The 18566-nt window shown below is 40.4% G+C and overlaps 2 protein-coding genes across 3 annotated transcripts; one reads left to right on the forward strand and one right to left on the reverse strand.

Moving 5' to 3' along the window:
- Positions 1-276: 276 nt before the first annotated feature.
- ELOC (elongin C) lies at positions 277-10457 on the reverse strand. Its single transcript, XM_083623493.1, has 4 exons — positions 10310-10457; positions 5794-5849; positions 2969-3112; positions 277-708 (listed from the first exon to the last, which is right to left on the reverse strand). The coding sequence occupies exons 2-4, from the start codon at positions 5795-5797 to the stop codon at positions 518-520; spliced, it is 339 nt and encodes a 112-aa protein (XP_083479619.1). The 5' UTR covers positions 5798-5849; positions 10310-10457; the 3' UTR covers positions 277-517.
- Positions 5928-17908, forward strand: HAUS3 (HAUS augmin like complex subunit 3). 2 transcript variants are annotated; one of them, XM_083623339.1, is made up of 5 exons: positions 5928-6316; positions 13237-14218; positions 14779-15218; positions 15933-16155; positions 17049-17908. In XM_083623339.1, the coding sequence occupies exons 2-5, from the start codon at positions 13301-13303 to the stop codon at positions 17271-17273; spliced, it is 1806 nt and encodes a 601-aa protein (XP_083479465.1). In that variant the 5' UTR covers positions 5928-6316; positions 13237-13300; the 3' UTR covers positions 17274-17908. The 2 variants fall into 2 exon arrangements, with proteins under 2 accessions (XP_083479465.1, XP_083479464.1); XM_083623338.1 differs by lacking the exon at positions 5928-6316 and adding an exon at positions 10944-11577.
- The last annotated feature ends 658 nt before the right edge of the window (positions 17909-18566 follow it).

Consider the following 18566-nt stretch of genomic DNA (forward strand, 5'->3'; position numbering starts at 1 on the left):
AGAACTATCATCAGAGAGCAATCAATTTAATCAGAACACTGTGAAAATTGAGATAACATAAGAGACAAAGCAAAAAAGAAACCTAAAAAAAAAAAAAATCTGCGATGCAACCTGGTCAGAAGTAAGTCCAATTGTACTCAATGGCGCATACTCTAAGTTGATATAGAATTGGAGCCTTAGCTGGGATCTGCTCTCAGAAAGCACTTCTCTAATTTCAGTGGGTTAAGAGCATGAAAAATCGAGTTCTGTCATCACAAAAAGGATAAGGCAAGGTCGTCCACTAAATTAGCATGTTTATTTGTCAGTTGGTAAGAAGTCCGTTACTTATGTAAGCAGCAAAACAAAATCAGATCACGAATGATTCCTATGCAAAATCACTGTGAGCAATAGCCTCTGCAGTGACCATTACACTTCTTAACCAAACATACAGAACATGCCATATGAAAAAGTTACTAACTGAAATACGTGCATTAAATATTGGGAGAAAAAAAGGTTTACATTTTTATTATAATTTACTTTAACAATCTAAGAAGTTTGCGGCCATCAGCAGTTCCAGTGCAATTTCAGGTGCAATTGGAAATTCAGGGATCTCTGTAGAGCTGTTAGTGTAGCGAACCTTATAGGTGAAATACATGCATACTTTGGATAGGACGTGGGAAGGAATCTCTCTGAAATTCACTTCATTTGTTTCATTTTCGGCAAATTGTCCTGTGTACATAAAAAAGACAAATGAGCACACAGATCTTTCTGCAAGTAAACATTTCAACCAAACGTTGTGTATGATTTGGTAGAGTTCTTGGCCAGCTGAACCTGAGCATTTTAAGCATGCTGTATCTCCTTTATGCTTTAAAATCACTTCAATTTTGACCAGCTAAAGAAACAATATTTTTATTTTATGAATATTTTCTTCAGAAGAATATTTTAACAATATTTATCCTACAAAACCAGCTCTTATGACAGTTTTCACGTGAGAAGGTACTAGTGGGCTGATCAGAGTGAAATCTTGAACACAACAGAAGCTGTAAAAACAAGTTAACCAGGCAGTGCCCTTTTCAGCACTAGTACAAAGAATGACAGTTAGTTTGGGGCACTCAAATGGATTCTGGACTTCTTTTTTCTTGAATGGTAACCTCTTACCCAACTCCACCCCACATACATGAACATGTCACAGAAAAAGTAGCTTCTGAAAACTCAGGGGAGTTCTAACAGGAGTTTTCTACATGACAAATAAATGCTGTTCAAAGAAAAAGGAACTAGTCACACACTTCAGGTGAATGAGAACCCTTAGGTACTCTTAAATTAGTTCTTTGGAGCCTGGCCATTGTTTACATACAATCTAAAAATTATCAGAGGACTACGCCAAAAGAAAGCAGTAAGTTGGTTACAGAGAAGGTTGGCTGCCATGGATTCTACTTATTCCATTTTGAGAATTGATATTTAATTTCCACATCAGTGACCTTGCTTCAGTTTGGTTCCGTACTGTTTGATGTTTTTTTATTTATTTATGACTAGTTTTATGTATTTATAACTAGTTTTGTTATGTTTGTGATTATGTAAATCTTTTTATGTTGTAAACCGCCTTGAGCATGATTTTAACTATGGAAAAGTGGCATACAAATAAAATGATGATGATATAACGCTAAGCAAGAATGAGAGAATGAGGGTACTTGGTGGATAAATTTTGGCTGCTTCACTCCTCCCCACACCATCCAAAGCTAAGCCATGGTTTGGCTTGGCATTACATTCAAACAAACAAACAAACAAACAAACAAACAAACCATGAGCTGTAGCCAAGGTTTGTTCTGAAAAGCGACAAACCACAAGCCTGGGTTTGGATAAAATGCTAAGCTAAACCTGTTTGGGGAAAACACCCTCACAGAGCAAATTTGAACCCCTGGCAGGTCAAGTTTGGCCTGTGGACCAACAGTTTTCTCAAACCACAGGGATTGAGCATTGCAAATGTTAATCTACTTTGGCTTTTCCTCTTAGAACTTTATATTAGAAGTCCAGACCAAATTTAAAAGGTGACATAATATATCCATATATGCCAGTTAATTTAAGGAAGCCATCATATAAACACTTAAAAAATAGTTCTAAAATTTGACAACAAGTCTGGTTTTAATATGTATGTCTCTACTCTTGTATCTCAACACATTCCTGCCTGTGACATATTCCATCAAACAATTTCACCTTATCTTATGTCTGGAACAGTTTCCCAAAACATCTCCATGATGCCACCTCTCATGTTTCCTTCATACTTCCTTCACTTTCTCTGTGAAGACTTTGGCACAATTTACTAGTCCCCATATGCAATTGTAATTAAGCCTAATTTGGGAGGCAATGTTTTTGGGGATGCAGCTTATCTATCATTATGAACTGGATTTTATTGTGAGCCACTATGTCTATTTTTTAATGAAAAGTTGAGATTTCCTGTCATTTCCCCTTTCACTGATATCTAAAAGGTTCATGCCTGTCATTCTCTGCAAAGTACCATGTACATTGTTATATAAATAACTGGTATTCATAATAACAAAAATGAATGAAGTATTCAGAGTCTATTGTTCTTTCTACAAAATATGTCACTGATCAAATATTATAGCCCTCTTGGGTTTATCACCCACTTAAAGAAGCAAAGAGGAATTATATAAGGAAAACAAACTCAAATATTAGCTGAAATAAGATACTAGCCTTTGGTACTTAAACACAGTGGTGTGTGAGGGTGTTTCAAGTGGTCAGTATAGATAAAGGCTTAGATTACAAAATATGTTTATTGTTTCATGTACATCAAGTTGTTGGCCACATTACCTTTGACAGGCATAAAAATGAAAAAAGAAGAAGAAAAGTGAGCTTCTTTAATTAAGAAGTTGAAAAATTGGTTTATTCTCGTGCCCACATCACAAGCCATAGAAGACCCAATCAAATCCAAATGCATTCCTTTTGGGGATAAGCTACACTTTATAGAACCTACCTGGACCACTCAACATAGCTTTTATTGTTCCCGATGTGAGTGCATGCTCTCTTTTAACAATGAATTCATGGCCATCTGAGGATATCAATTTCACATACATAGCATCAGGGCCTTCACAGCCCCCATATGTCTTCTCTTCTCCATCTATAATACACAATTATTATTTTACTTCAATTAATGTATGTTAGAAAGCTTAGGAATAAATAAATGCGACAGTATTAAATTTCATTTTAATGTTTACTTATATGTTAAATTACGAACAGTAAATTAAGAAATGCAAGAATACTAGAAACACCAACACAGTCAAAGTGCTCCAATAACTTTTTGACCAAAGACTCCTGAGTAAACTTATTGGAAGTGAGATAAGAGGAAAGATCTTCTTGTGAAATCAGCACCTGGTTAAAGAACAGGAAGCAATGAGTTGGAATTCACAGACAGTTCTCACAATGAAGGGATGCAAGACATGTCTGCAAGGATCTATATTGGGATACTTAACTTGTTCATGAATGACCTGGAGTTAGGAGTGATCAGTGAAGTGGATGGAAGAAATATAGGAAGCTACAATATACCAAGCAAGACCATTGGTCCATCTAGCTCAGTATCGACACATACTGACAGCAGCTCTCTATTATTTCAGACAACAGGCTTTTGCCGTCCTACCTGGAGATGCCAGGGATCTAGCCTAATACCTTCTGCATGCAAAGAAACTGCAGTGCCACTAATCTACAGCCTTTTCCCAGTCAACGTGATTCACTGCAACTAGGTGTAAAGTGATAGAATTTGGGGCAAAAAATCCTAACTTCATATTACACTGTTGGGGTCTGAGTTGGCAATGTGGAAAAAATAAACACCCAAAAGAAAAACACGTCTACTTCTATTCTTCCATTGTCAGAAACACATATGCAACAGCCATGCATGTACACAGCACTCTTCTTTTCCCTCCCACACATACATAGGTAAAGGTAAAGGGACCCCTGACCATTAGGTCCAGTCGCGGCCGACTGGGGTTGCGGCGCTCATCTCGCTATAGTGGCCGAGGGAGCCGGCGTACAGCTTCCGGATCATGTGGCCAGCATGACTAAGTTGCTTCTGGTGAACCAGAGCAGCACACGGAAAATCTGTTTACCTTCCCGCAGGAGCGGTACCTATTTATCTCCTTGCACTTTGATGTGCTTTCGAACTGCTAGGTTGGCAGGAGCAGGGACCGAGCAATGGGAGCTCACCCCGTCACGGGGATTCGAACCACCGACCTTCTGATCGGCCAGTCCTAGGCTCTGTGGTTTAACCCACAGTGCCACCCTTGTCCCACACATACATACATGCAGACAAACACATTCATACACCAGACATGCAGGCACACATGAATACATTTTCAGCAGTTCCAGGCTTCTTCACTCCAGTGCTGGAATAAAAGTGGCTGAAGATCCCCTAGGATCTCTAAAGAGCAGGCAAGGGGATCTTTTTAGCCACTTTTATTCCAGCGCTGGAAGATCTCTAAGAAGTCGGCAGAGGGGTTTAATTTCCTGATCTTGGCACTAAGCATCACTGTGCTAAGCTCAGAGATAAAAGTAGAAGGTAGTATTTCTCTCCACCCCCACTTTGGTGCTGGGGTTAATGGAAATGATGCCTTTTACTCTGAAAGAGCAGGCAGAGGGCTTATCTTCAATCTTAGCACTGAGATTGGACATAAGAGACAGCTCTGCCTGCAATTTAAGGCCTTGCCTTCAAGCTCCATAAAATGGCATGGGATGACTAGCAAGTGAGTGGGATCTGCTGGAACAGGCCTAGTTGGCTAGACAAGGATGTGGCTGACCAGAGGCTACTTACCACTGCCACAGACATCTGGCTAGTCACTGTGGGAAACAGGATGCTAGACTAACTATGTCTTTCTTCTGATCCAGCAGGGCTCTTCTTCTAGCTTTTATCTCCTTAGTTGCTCAGCACCTTTTCACATTGGATGGGTGCTGATCTACTAATCTGAAATCCTTGAAACTACTGAAGTGTTTTATCATTGATATTTAAACTCTGTTAACTTCCTATTATCTCAATATAAAAATGCAAGATTAGCCACTTCACCTAGAAACAAGGGAAATATTTCCTTCATCTCAGCATTGTTGATAGAAACTAACAGAAAGCAGTTGCAGGTGGCTGGTGCATTATTTCGACCAAATGGCTTTTGTTCTTTGGTATAGTACATGTCATTTGGAACTCTTCCTTGATAGAAGCTAGGCATTAAATACACATACAATTTCATGCATTAAACAAGTAGAAATAAGCTTTACAGCACAATGCAGGACAGGTCTACTTATAATTAAGTCCTAATGAGTGCAATGCCATTTATTCCAAGGGATTATAGGATTGCAGCCTTGATCTGTTTCTTCCCTTGCCCCCATATGCCCCATTCATTCCAGCCAGTTATCAAGTATACTCTAGAACTTCCTTCGCTTGGTTTGTAGGGACATAAGGCAGCCACTTTGCAAACACTAAGCAGATCTCGGTCTGATCTGTGCTAAGAGGTATTCCAGAAAAAAGAGTTATGTACACAAGCACCACAAGTAATTACAGAATTGTGGAGTTTGAAGGGACCACAAGGGTTATCTAGTCCAACCCCCTGCAATGCAGGAATCTCCTTGCTCAATGTGGGTCTCGAACCCACAACACTGAGATTAAGAGTCTCATGATCTACCAACTGAGCTATCCTGTATTGTTGCTTTCAAGATGTCATTAAACATTTTACCAAAACATGAAGAAAATAAAACTAGGCATTTATGATATGCTTACAAAGCAAAGGTTGTTGCCAAAGATATTTTTCACAGTACACTTACCCATCTCTTCTTATCAGATGGTTGGTTCTTTGCCCCTAGAGCCTTTGCAATAATATCTGAAAACAAACAGAAAAGTACATATACATTTAAGTTCATTGCTAAAAGCAAAATACGTGGATTGGTGGCAATGTAAAAGGTCATAAACGGCAGTCCTTTCTATAGCTGATATTAAAGTTAAATAAAAACATGACTCAGCTATGTTTACTGTGCCACATTACCACATCACATGTAGACCAGTGTTTTCATTAATCAGTACCAACCAGTATGAGATCAAGGTCACCCAAAACTTCTTATTGACTAACCAATCCCATGACAATTTCCAGGAATAACATCATAATCTCATCTGGGTGTTTTTTGGCCACAAGACTACAATTCAGATCTCAGATCCAATTAGATAGGTTAACTTTGGGGCACTGTCTGAATACATGCCTAACAATGGCTTTCTACCAAAGTATTTTTTTTGGCTTATTGGAACTACTTTTTCCTCAGGTCCTGCTTGAACCAGATTCTCACCCCAAAAGAGGTAAGTTATCTGAATTATTCATACATACCTTTTTAACTTCACGACTAGATTACTGTGATATGATTTATGTGGAGCTTTGCTTGAAAAGAGTTAGGAAATTTCCAGTGGCCCAGAATAAGGCTACCCAGATGTTGGCCATGGAAAGCCAAGAGAGCATATAAGGGTCTTCACTGGATACAAGTTGCCAGGCTCAACTCAAAATATTGGTCCTCAATATAGTCTCAAGGTCAATTTTCAAGGCACTGGCCCTCCCAGAAATAACTACTCCCTTAAGTTCATTGGGGAGATCCAGTTCCAAATATAATAATAATAATAATAATAATAATAATAATAATAATAATAAAGTGTGTGTATATGTATATGTATATACTACCCATCTGATTGGGTTGCCCCAGTCACTCTGGGAGGCTCCCAGCAAAAATAGTAAAAATATAATACAACAGTAAAAACATAATACAACATTAAACACTGAAAACTTCCACATATGATATGTAATTAAAAGTTTTCTATTGTCCAACAGGACTGATTTATCCTTTGCTTTTGTAGGTAGGTGGGTGCCTTTTATTCTACCTAGCTTCTATAGACAGATGGACTTTTTCATAATACAAATTTAGTACTATAACAAACAAACAAACAAACAAACAAACAAACAAACACACAAACAGTAAAATGTGTTTTCATTTTGAATGGTTTAGTAAATTATATTATTTAGGTGCTTTGGGGTTTATTTTTGCTGAGAAGTAGCAATAAACATTATTTCATTGAGACAAGTTATACTTCCTATGAGCCAGTAAGCACTCTTTCAGGGTGCAAGGGAAGAAACAATGAAAGAAGGGACAATCACAATGGGCACAGATAGGGACTGGAATCACCTTTATAGTCACTTCCTTCACTATTTAAGAATACAAGTTAATCAAAACAACAAAATTCACTGTTGCACAAGTGGACTTTGGCTCACACAGTGGAACTTCCCCTCCCCCCCCAAAAAATGATGGATGATCCCCCAGCATTGGGGGTGCAGGGAAGAAAAATGCAACACAAACACACAAAACTGTTTCACTACCATCTCATATCACAAATCAGCCAAAGGGAGAACACACCACCATCAAAAAAACACTTAAAACTGAATGACCTACCCTTCTACATTAATGAAACTTTGGGTCTTGGCCACTTTCCTGCCTAGTCATGCCACTCCTATAATGTCTCTTCCCAGTCTCAATGGAGTTCTTAGCTAACATAATGGCTACTGCAGATTTCACTCTCACCAGTGATCAACACCATACTTGGTTACACCCATGTTTTGAAAAAACAAAAAACTTTCCATTATTGCAAAGGAATAATATCTGACAACTTATGCAAGTGCTGGGGAAGAAATAACAAGAGCAGAAGAGGGAAGGTTATTTACAACCAGCACAAGCCTGCAAGTTTTCATGGATGATGTAATTAATGGTTGCTATATCATGTCATTCCAAAAACTTATGAGAAGCCCCTTTTGTTTCCTGTCTACTTTACAAAGGATTAGGTGTGCCCCATGATTTATCACAGCTCTATAAAAGGTCCCATTACCACATTTCTAAAAAGATATTTAATTGTTCTGCCAACTATTTTATGGAAGAGCATCAAAGATATAAGACAATGCCTTCTTTAATTTTGTTGATAGTGATAAAAGACAACAGAAAGAGGAGTTTTGACCTTTAGAATATAAACCATCTGTATGTTGTAAGTAGCATAACATCCACCAAGCTTTTTGCATAGTTTTCCAGATATAAGAATCTGTTATCTGCTACTTTCCCACACTGTGTATCTGCTAACATTCTTGTATTCAGCCTACCAATTCCCCACCCAACAAATGCACTGCAAGCAGATCTGCTGGTACAAGCTTTATATTGTAGTTATTCAAAAGGTTGCTGGATACCAACAGCTATTTAACACTTAGGGAGCAGATTTAGAAAATCTAAGAGTAGCTCTGCTGAATTTATCATGGGGCAGGGAAGCATATGAAGGTCTCTTTGAATAATCAGCATACAAGCAGACTGATTAATATTCTGTCTACATGCTATAATGAATATCAACTGAAATGAAATTTAGAAACAAACTAAATAAGAACTGGAATTTGATCAAATTTGTAACTGAAAATATTTGGGCCACTGAAGATTATGGGAACAATCCTACCCCATAGCAAGATCTGCAAGGATGAGTGGCATTATGATCAGGCAGCTCTTCGACTGACCCTGGAGGTTGCTAGGACAGTAAGGCTATGCCACCTTAACTCCCCCATCCTTGAGTCATTCAGAGCTACACTGGCATATCTCCACTTCCCAGCTGGAACCCAGCAACTGCGCTTCCCTTGCAGATCTTAAAATAGCATAAGCCCTGAGAATGGGGTATTCCAGGGGTGTGGTGGGGGGAGGACCAGAGAGGGAGGATTTGGGCTTATTCATGTGACCTGACAACCCATTGTAAGTTAAGCTAGCAAAATGGGAACTTTACCTCAAGCAATATTTTAAAGGCTTATTCTCCCTCTGTCAGGCTTAGGCCAGCTCAGCCAGCAGTAGCCGTTTCTGAATGAATATTGGATCTGGTGTAATTTATGCAGGTTTAATTTAAGCTGGGTTTACCATTCACCAGTTTATTGTGTATAGGACTGCTCCTATATGTATGTCTCCTGTAAAAACTGTCCCCACTACCTGGTACAAAAAATAATAATTTTAACTCAATGTATTCTCAAGCGCATCTGAAAGAGGTTTTGTTTTGATTTGCCGATTAATTCATCCACAAACAATGAACTGGAATATGGCTAATTGTGTGATTCATTTTTTTATGGCAATGCAATGAAAATTATGCCCACTAATACACAAACACCATTAAGATTAATCATATGAAAAGAGGAAGTTCTGGAATTTCTGAAAGAAAATTATTAAGATCTACTTATATTGTGACCTTTAGAATACATGCAGCAGGTGCTACATCAGAGGAGCTTTGAACCAGAACAGTTAAAGTCATGAAGTGAGCTCCTCTCATTTACTAGGCCATGGGCCTGGCTCTTGATATCCCCACATTGAACGATAAAGATGGATATCAGACACCGGTCCTTTCTAGTGGTTACACATTGGTCAAGAAACTCTGTTTCTCCACCTATTCACCTGGTCACTCCATTAACCGATTTTTAAAGCAACAAGAAAAAACTGCTTTGTTTTGCTAGGCGGGGTGGAAATAACTCAAGTTCTGTATTTTAATTCAGGTTGTTTTGTGGCATAAGCTGTTTTAAAATACTAGCAAGAGCCACTTGGGAACCGAGGCTAAAAAACAGGGGGGTTCACTGCATAAATAAAGGCTGATTTCAGGTCACTCACTCCATGCCTAAACTATACACTGAAAGACTGCTTTCCGAGACTTGGGACGTGAAGATCCCCCTACCCGGCGGTTTTAGGAAAAGAAGGGTTAGAAGCCAAGCAACACTGAAATCTGGGTACACTCGGGTTTTAACTGATGAGGAAAAAGAAGTGCAACAGTGAGAGGAAAATCCAGACGCGAGATCATGTGGAATGAAAAAAGCGCAGGCCGCATGGAGACTGTGATGTGGATGTAGCTTTGGGTTCCTCCTCAAGGTGGTGGGACTGAGGTGGCCCTGGGCTCTTTCGACAGAAGTGGGCCGTCTGTTTAGTATATGGGGCGGCGGTGGCGGGGGAAGAGTTTTCGGGGGGCGAGTCGGGGTGGAGAAAAGGGAGAGGACGAAGTGAGGCGAGGACGGCGCAGCTCTGCGCAGCGGGGCAGTTGAGAGAGGATAGAAAAGCGCCGCCCGGCGAACGCGTTCGGTTCCCTCAGGCTCAGCGGCGCCTCGGTCGCAACGGGATCTGCTTTTCACCCGGCCTCTTCCCAAAGCCAACAGGACGGGAGGAAAAGGGTCCCCGACTGCAGTCACAACACGCGGAAAGGGAAGGAAGGGGTTTGCCGGTCGGCCCCACCCGCTGGCGCTCCCCCGTCCCCGCTCACCTCTGCCTTGCCAGCGCCCGAAAGATATTCGCCGAGTAGCTTCTCAGGCCCCTCACGGTTCCAGCCGGGACAACCGCCCCCCCTCTCCGCCCCAAACCACTTCCTTTCGGTCACAGACACCGGTTTCCGGTCTCCGAAGTGGACGCGCACGGAAAACCATAGAGAGAGGGAGGGGAGAGAAAGGCTGAAGTAGCGCCCCCTGTAGTTCCCCTCTGATTCGACAATAACAAAGAGGCACCGTAAAAAGATTGGTTTTAAGTCTTTGAGGCAGGGTGATCTGGGGTCACGAAGAGTCGGACACGACTAAACGACTAAACAACAACAATCACAACAATCTGTAGCCCTCCACATGTTGCTGAACTCTCAATGATCAGGAATGATGGGAGTTGCAGCCCAACGTTTGTATCTGTAGTTTCAGGTTCCAGAAGCCACAGGCTAACACGGCTACCTTTATGAAAGCTGATCTAGGCATTTTAAAAAATTTTATTTACTTTTGCGCTGCAGGTGGGAAAGAGAAATGCCAGAGAAGTAAAATGAACATCCCATTTCCAGGCAATGGGAGTGTCGCTATAGCGCTTTAAGTTTATAAATAACGCATACACAATATAAACAAATCCCATCGCTTTATTGGGGGAAAACTCGATATTTGCATCCTTGGGATCACGGGGCCACAGTTCCCGGTAATTTCTCCTGTGGGATTTCCTTAGTTGCGCAAGTTCTTTCGATCTATGCAAATGACAAGGGGGCGGCTTCAGTTTTACATTGATGAGCCCAGTATACCCATGTCACGGGATTTTAATGCTATGCTATTGCAGAAACAGGCATGCGCTCCTCATCCTTCAGTCTACGTAATTCGTATAATAGTGGCCCGGGAAAACCCCAGCCGCGTCGCGTCTGCGTGTCCGTGGCATGCTGGGAAATGTAGTTCGCAAGAGGCTGCTTCACTAGAAATTGCCAGCCGCGCATGCGTACACATCGGAGTGGCGGCAATTCGCCGCGCCGAAGAGGCCCAACCATCAGTCAAATCCCATGGGAGGTAAAAGACCGATACAGGAACTCCCTGTCTCCAGAACGGAAGAAGCGGCGGGCTGAGTGACGTGCGCTTTCGCCACCCGCAAGAGCTGAGCTGCTCTCGCGAGACTTTGAAGTATGTCAGCCGCCGCGAGAAGGCGGAGGTTTGAATCCTCCTCCAGTGGCGCCCGCTAAACCGTCGCGGCAGCTGGAATCCCTTTATCGGGAGGCCGATCTTCTGCAAGCTTTACTCGGAAGTAAGTCGAGCAGAGGGGGTTGGGCTGGCGGGCGAAGGAGCCACCAGCTGTCTTGGTTCTTTTGCGCAAAACAAAAAACAAAGGGCACTTCAATGCAGAGTAGATCCATTGATCCATGATAACTTGGGTTCATTGATTTCAGTGGATCTGCTCCGAGTGTAACTTAGTTAGATGCAATCCAACAGGGAAACGAGCCTCAACGCACCGTAAAGACTAGACAGATTTAGGCTGCAGTGCCGTGCACGCATAAGCTGCCATTGAACCCAGTGGTGGGTTACTTTTGAGAGGATATGTACTGAGTTGCATCGTTAAAGGTGCAATCCTAGACACACTTGAGAGCCCAAGTCCCCTTGGAGCCTGAGAGACTTACAGTCATGCACAGGATTGCGATGCTAGACTGCAACCCACTGCACACTTACTTTGGAGTTAGCCCCGTTGAACAAAGTGGGGCTTCCTTCTGAGTAGGTGTGCATGCCTAGGCCTGCACCGCTGTTGTGGCAGTAGCATGTCCAGAGCTGCATTCGTTTTGCATACAGTAAGCCCACCACTAATGTGGGGGCTATGTTCTGGGGTTCACACCTAAAGCCAACATCTTGTACTGTCACATCATATTGGGTTCAATGGCGCGTGGGATTGCCAAAGTCTGTCTGTCTGTCTGTCTCTCTCTCTCTCTCTCTCTCTCTCTCTCTCTCTCTCTCTTTTTTGCTGGACGCCTGCCCTCTTTCCATTTATTTTTTAACCAAGTTTGTAAAGTTGAATACGTACAAGTTAAAAGAGTGTAAGTTGTGGGCTTACTGTACTTCATTGGGAGTAAATGTGCATGGATGTGGTGCTAATCGAGATCCACCATTGAATGTGATGGGGTGTGCTGTCAAACACATGTAACTGATAAGTATTCTGCCTTTGTTGAAACAGGTAAGTATTCTGCCTTTGTTGAAACAGGAGCCAACCTTCTGGAGAAATTGACATCCGGAAAAAGTTAATCCTCTGAGGCCACCAGGAGCCGACTAGGCAATGCCATACTTGATCTGGTGGTGTCTGACAAAAGCTTCAGCCACAATAAAATATGTTGGTAAAAAGGAAAAAGTCTAATACGGCTACCCCCCGGAATTTCCTTAGTAGGAAGTTCTTCTACTCTGCTGTATTTACCTCTGAGTGAGGAATGTCCCAGTGCATCCACCCAAACAGGAGATGGACAGCATTCCATCAACATTTCTCTGGCAGCATTCCTACCAGCGGTAACCAGCAGAATCCCCCAAAGCAGGGTGATTTGGGGCAGGGAGGGGCCGAGCATGCAGGATCTGCTGAATATTGTGCAGACTGCTGCCATTGTGTGATGGCAGTGGACTCAACTGGGCCTTCTTGCTGTCTTAGCCTGGAAGCTAATGCAGCAAAGCATTATTTTTTACTGCCAGCCCTACAAGACAGTTGAGATTATCATTAAGCAATTACTACAGTATTTTTCTGCATAGTGTTGACAGGCAACTATGGGTTGGCTAGTTTGTAATCAACATGCAAAATTATATATATTCTATCTAGCAAGTGAAAAACATGTATAGTTTACTGTATTTTTTGTATGTTCTGTTTGTCTTTTTTTTGGCAGAACTTTACTTAAAAGTATATTTTCTGTTTATCACTCTATACTTTCATTTGCTACAGATATTTTTGAAGCCTACTGACAAGCCTCTACAAATATCCAAGGTTGAAGACTGATCTTGAAATCATGGACTGCGGTCCCAAGTTTGTTGAAACTCTAAAGAGGATTGGCTATCCAAAGGCAGATTCTCTTAATGGAGAAGACTTTGACTGGCTGTTTGAAACACTGGAAGATAAGTCATTTCTAGAATGGTTTTGTACAACACTGAATGAGAGTCATACCTTATCTGAAGAAGAGCTGCAGTCATTTAATCTGCTCCTTAAATCAGCAAACCCACTATTAGAAGAGGATGCTCTAGATGAAGCTCTGAAGACATGTAAGTCTCTTGAAATTAAAACCAACAGTTGTGATGAAGACAAAGAAGAAAACCTTAAAATATTAGAGGATGAGCTTCAGACCCTTCAAAAAAGGAAACACCTAAAAAGCCGTCGTCGGAACAAGCTTCAAACAGTGGCCTCAGCCAATAACCTTCTGTGCCTGAAGCTGAAAGACACAGGAGAGGAAAAACCTAAAACCCTGAAAGAGGCGCAGGGAATTCTCAATGCCATGAATACAAAGATAAACAACGAGCTGCAGTCTCTTACTCAAAAAATTGGAAAGCTGACCTCTTTCTTTGCTGTTGCATCCAGACAACAAGAATTGGACCCTGCACCTGTCCTTTTAGCCCAGCTTGCCTTAGATAAATACTTGTGTCAAGAAGAGCAAAGCACAGCAGCCCTTACTTTGTATACAAAAAAACAATTTTTCCAAGGTATATCTGAGTTGGTTGAAAGTTCTAATGAAGAAAATTTCCAGCTTGTAGATATAAGGAATTCTTTTACTTCTGATGAGAGCAATGATGTATGTGAGGATAGGCAAGAGCTAACCAGGTTGAAGATGGCTTATGTTTGTGCTCGGCATCAGCTGATTCAGCAAGAAGCTAAGAATCTAAGCATGAAATCGGGTCTCCAGTGGGCGGAGGATAATATTTGTTCTTTAAAGAAGGTATGTATTGAAGATGATTATTATTTCACAATCAGTCTTTGTGTCACTGTACAGATACTGTATAAAGAGTATGGGGTGTAGCCAACAAAGCCATTGCTCCTGTTCCCTGGAAAGAAAGGAGTTGTTGTATGAGCAGAGGTTGGTGTGTGAGTGCCATGACAATTGGACTTTACCCTGTCAATGTGAAGTTGAATCGGTTTTAAGTTTTTTTAAATTCTATTTTAATTTTAACCACCAGGCTATTTTTTAAAAAACAACTTAAATTGGATTTTATATATATCTTTAATCAGTTTTTAATTAATGAGACTGTAACTAAAATGGCATTACAGGTTTATTGTTAATGGCTATAAAATTATTGAGGTATTGACCCTTATTAGTATTTTTTTCTAGAGAAGTATTCTGTTTGTGTATCTGTCTAATTCCTAAAGTAACGTTTTGAATCTTTTATTTATTAAAATTTGTTCTTCCTTTATTAAAGAAGCTCAGTATCTGAATTTGGAACTTGTTAGTGACAGAAAGGAGACAGTAGAAGTTTACAGGATCTGTTTGTTTGTTTGCAGACTCCTGGAAAAGAAAATGTTGAAACCAGAATTTCTAGCCTGAACAGTGACATTTCAAAACTCAAAAAGCACTTGGCTCAAATAAACAATGAAACTCTACCTTTGCTAGTAAAGGAGGATGCAGAGCTATTGAATATGCCTGTGGTGAGGGGTGACTTTGATTTACAGATTGCTCGACAGGACTACTACATATCAAGACAAGATCAAATTTGTAATCAGTTGATCAAACAGAAGGCATCCTTTGAACTTCTTCAGTTGGCTTATGAAATTGAGTTGAGAAAACTTAGGGATAATAGCCGTCTCCTAGAAAATATAGTAGAAGATCTGAAACAGAGCAGTAATACTTTGGTGCAGGTACTAGAAACAATGTCAGAGCCATCAATATCCCATCATAAAACACCAAGAAACACTATTGATTCAAAAGATACTACTGCACAGAGGTAAGCAGTTGATTATTGATAGAATTATGAATGTATTAATTGAAGTCTATTATGGAAAACTAATCCTAAATGTGGAAGTAAGTTCCATTGAAATCAGTGGGTTTTTCAAAAAGATAACCACTCTGAGCCAGCATAGTGATCTGAATGTATTGGGTTAGGCTTTGCTGATGATCTTAATTCTTTCTACACATAAATTTTCCTGGCCTTAGATGTATGGAGGCATGCCTTCTCCCAAGCTTAAGCATTTATGAACCAAATTGAGGTTTTAGGCCTGGATACTTGTATTTAAGCTGATTATCAAATTAGGAAGTCATGCTAACTGAACCTATACAGAATCATCATGCAGAAGCCTATTTAAATCATTGGATTTAACTTATTTTGGGGTTGGGATAACTTATGTGGTTTCTCATATGAATTAAGAATGTGTGCAACTCTAGTATAGCCAAACTTGCAACAATTATTTCCTGTGTAATGGGCTGTATATGAGAGAATTGGACCAACTCTGGTCTCATAATTTTGTTATTTTCTGCAACTCCTTTACAGAGTTGCAGAGAGAAAACAAAAGCTACTATTGTTCTGCCATACTTAAATGAACAATCAGTTTCTATAAATGAGTTTTACTGAAATAATTGCATTGGCCCCCCTTTATTGTGTATTCAGGCTGCTTTTGGAAGCTTCCTTGTACATCAGCAAATCTTATTTCTTGTTTTCAAGGCTGTGTCAACTTCTGGAAGGAGGTAATTCAAAGCAGTTGTTCAGAACATATGAAGGCCTTGAGCAGATGGCTGAAAAATTACATCTAGACACAATGTCAGTGGTTGATCAATTAGCAGGATCTAGCCAAGAACAAATTCTTCTGTCAAAGATGGATGCTGATCTAGGCTCACTTCGCAATTCTATGTACTGTGGAGGAGAAAGGGTCTGTCTTAGTAACCTGGTGAGTAACTGGTTTAGGACCACTTCTGATTGTAGTTGTATAGTGTGCTTGATAATACTTAACATTTTATCATTTTCATATTGAACACCAAGGAATCTGCATGCTATTTGCAGTGGGCCTCCACAAACAAGGTAGACAGAAGTGAATCCTCCTGAAGTTCTGAATAATTACTGGCATGAACACTCTAGCCCAGGTCTGCCCTTTCTGCTGCTTGACCGTATTCACTGCCAACAGCTGAGGCTCAGGGTAGCGAGCTCTGGTATATACTCTCTCCCTAAGCTAGAACTGGACACATGGCTGTAGGAATAGGGAGTGCAGGATAGCTGGCCAGCACCTTCCACCTCCTCTCTTAAGTTCCAAACTACTCAGCCACCACAGGAAAGAGGTGCTGCCTGTGTTCCAACCCTTGCGGGATCCTTTCTCTGACTACATCCAGCACTGGAACTTGTCATATCATCAAGCTTTCCCCTCTTGTCCATGTTTTGATGGATGTGCCTTTTGGCTCTGACCATCTAGCTAGCCAGAAGCTGATTTTTTTGTAGGAGTTGATGCCTTCCGAGAAGACAAAAACATCTCAAGTCCTGCACAGACTTTGAAAACTAATTGGAACCTACAAGAACTGACGCCTGTGAGTTCTCTACATGAGCTTAAGGGGCTCAGGAGAAAAGGGTTTATGGCAACCACAACTAACAGCTTGGTGACAGCTGAGCCAAAATTCATATATCCCTAATCTAGGTCATAAATTTGGGCTTTTTAAAGGAGCAAACTTTAAAAATGTATGGCTGGTAGCTGCTGAAATTTGCAAGAAGATAGTGTGGTGGTTTTCTACTTCAACTGTATTTAGAGTACACATAAACTGATCTTGTTGTTATTGTATTTGTCCCCATATTTAGGAACTGGCTGAGCAGTTTCACCAGCAGGAATTTCTGTTGAATAAACTGAATCTTCTTATTGTGGATTTTCTTGCTGATATAAAGGCTAAGAAGAAGGTTTTGGAGAATGATAAATTACAACAGATGGAAAGAAAACTGTGGGTGTACTTCTTCAAAGATTATGAATGCTTGAAGAATGCTGTGGAGAGAATGGAACAGCAGGCTAAGACTCAAGCCTTGTCTTAAAGATTAAATTTTAGATATGTATTTGTTTGAAATGTTTTTTGTGTCTTGTACTGAACTTTGAAATGTAACAAATGGAGGAAAACTCAGAAAAAGGCTTTTCCTGCAGCATCAGGAAAGCACAAAGTGTGTGAGGCACTCAGTTACTGAATCAGGCAATTGTACATCTTAAATAGTTCGAGTATGGAGGGCAAAAATAATATGAGAAATGTCTTCAGAAGACAAGGCCTAATTATTTTAAGTTAACTGAAAACTATCAAGAAACAACCAATGTAACAAACAGAGGGAGAAATCTTATGGTTGATATCCAACAAAATAACTCAGAGTAGACCTGCCAGAATAGTTCATTGATTTCAGTGGGTCTCCTCTGAGTATGATTTAGTTGCATATTAACATACAGTAGCTTGCTACAAGGCTTCCAATATTTATCATACTGTTTTGGATGAGAAGGTTTATCATATTTTATTTTATGCAGGAAAAAAAGCACCAACTCAGAATTGGAAGATAGTTCATTCCTCAGAAAATTGGTCCATTGGCCTTTTCTCTTTCTTTCTAGAATTAACAATTCATCATTGCACCATTGCTCTTATTATGTAGACCACATCTTGTATGTATATAAAACATTCCAAGTATGCCTATTTTTGCCTAATGCTTGTATAGCTTACATTATCTACCACAGACTTTACTTCCCTGATGTTACCTTACACAAAGACTCCACTGCAGTTAATAGAATTGTCCAACACTTAGCTACAAGTAAGCTCTAAATGCAGTGGAACTTACTTCTGAGTGGAAATATATAGGAAGCACTGTTAATATACTGTACTTAATGCACAGTTAAGGATTGTTGCCTTTAATCTCAATACTTAATTCCCATAAACCCTAATATTACTTCCAAGTTAAGTGCTTTTTCAATTAGACTGTAAATGTTGATATGACTGGTATGATTTAGTGTTCTAAGTAAACCACTAAACCACCTTGGGCTAGTCACACTTCTCTGAAGTCTCTCAGCCTCACTCACCTCACAGAGTGTTTGTTGTGGGGGAGGAAGGGAAAGGAGATTGTTAGTCACTTTGAGACTCCTTAAGGGGAGTGAAAGGTGGGATATCAAGTCCAAACTCCTCCTCTTCTTTTAATACATTTTAAAAAAGTTTCCAGGTGTTTATTTTTTAGTGGTAGAAAATCTGTAGAAAACATGGTCTATTGTTCTCCAGTGCATATAATGCGCTCCTAAGGAACCCTGGGGCCTCTCCTACTTTGTATTCAACATTTTCTGAGACAGGTTTATGACTTACCGTA

Source organism: Podarcis filfolensis, assembly GCF_964270895.1.
Source record: "Podarcis filfolensis genome assembly, chromosome: 7".
In the NCBI taxonomy this organism is placed as follows: domain Eukaryota; kingdom Metazoa; phylum Chordata; class Lepidosauria; order Squamata; family Lacertidae; genus Podarcis; species Podarcis filfolensis.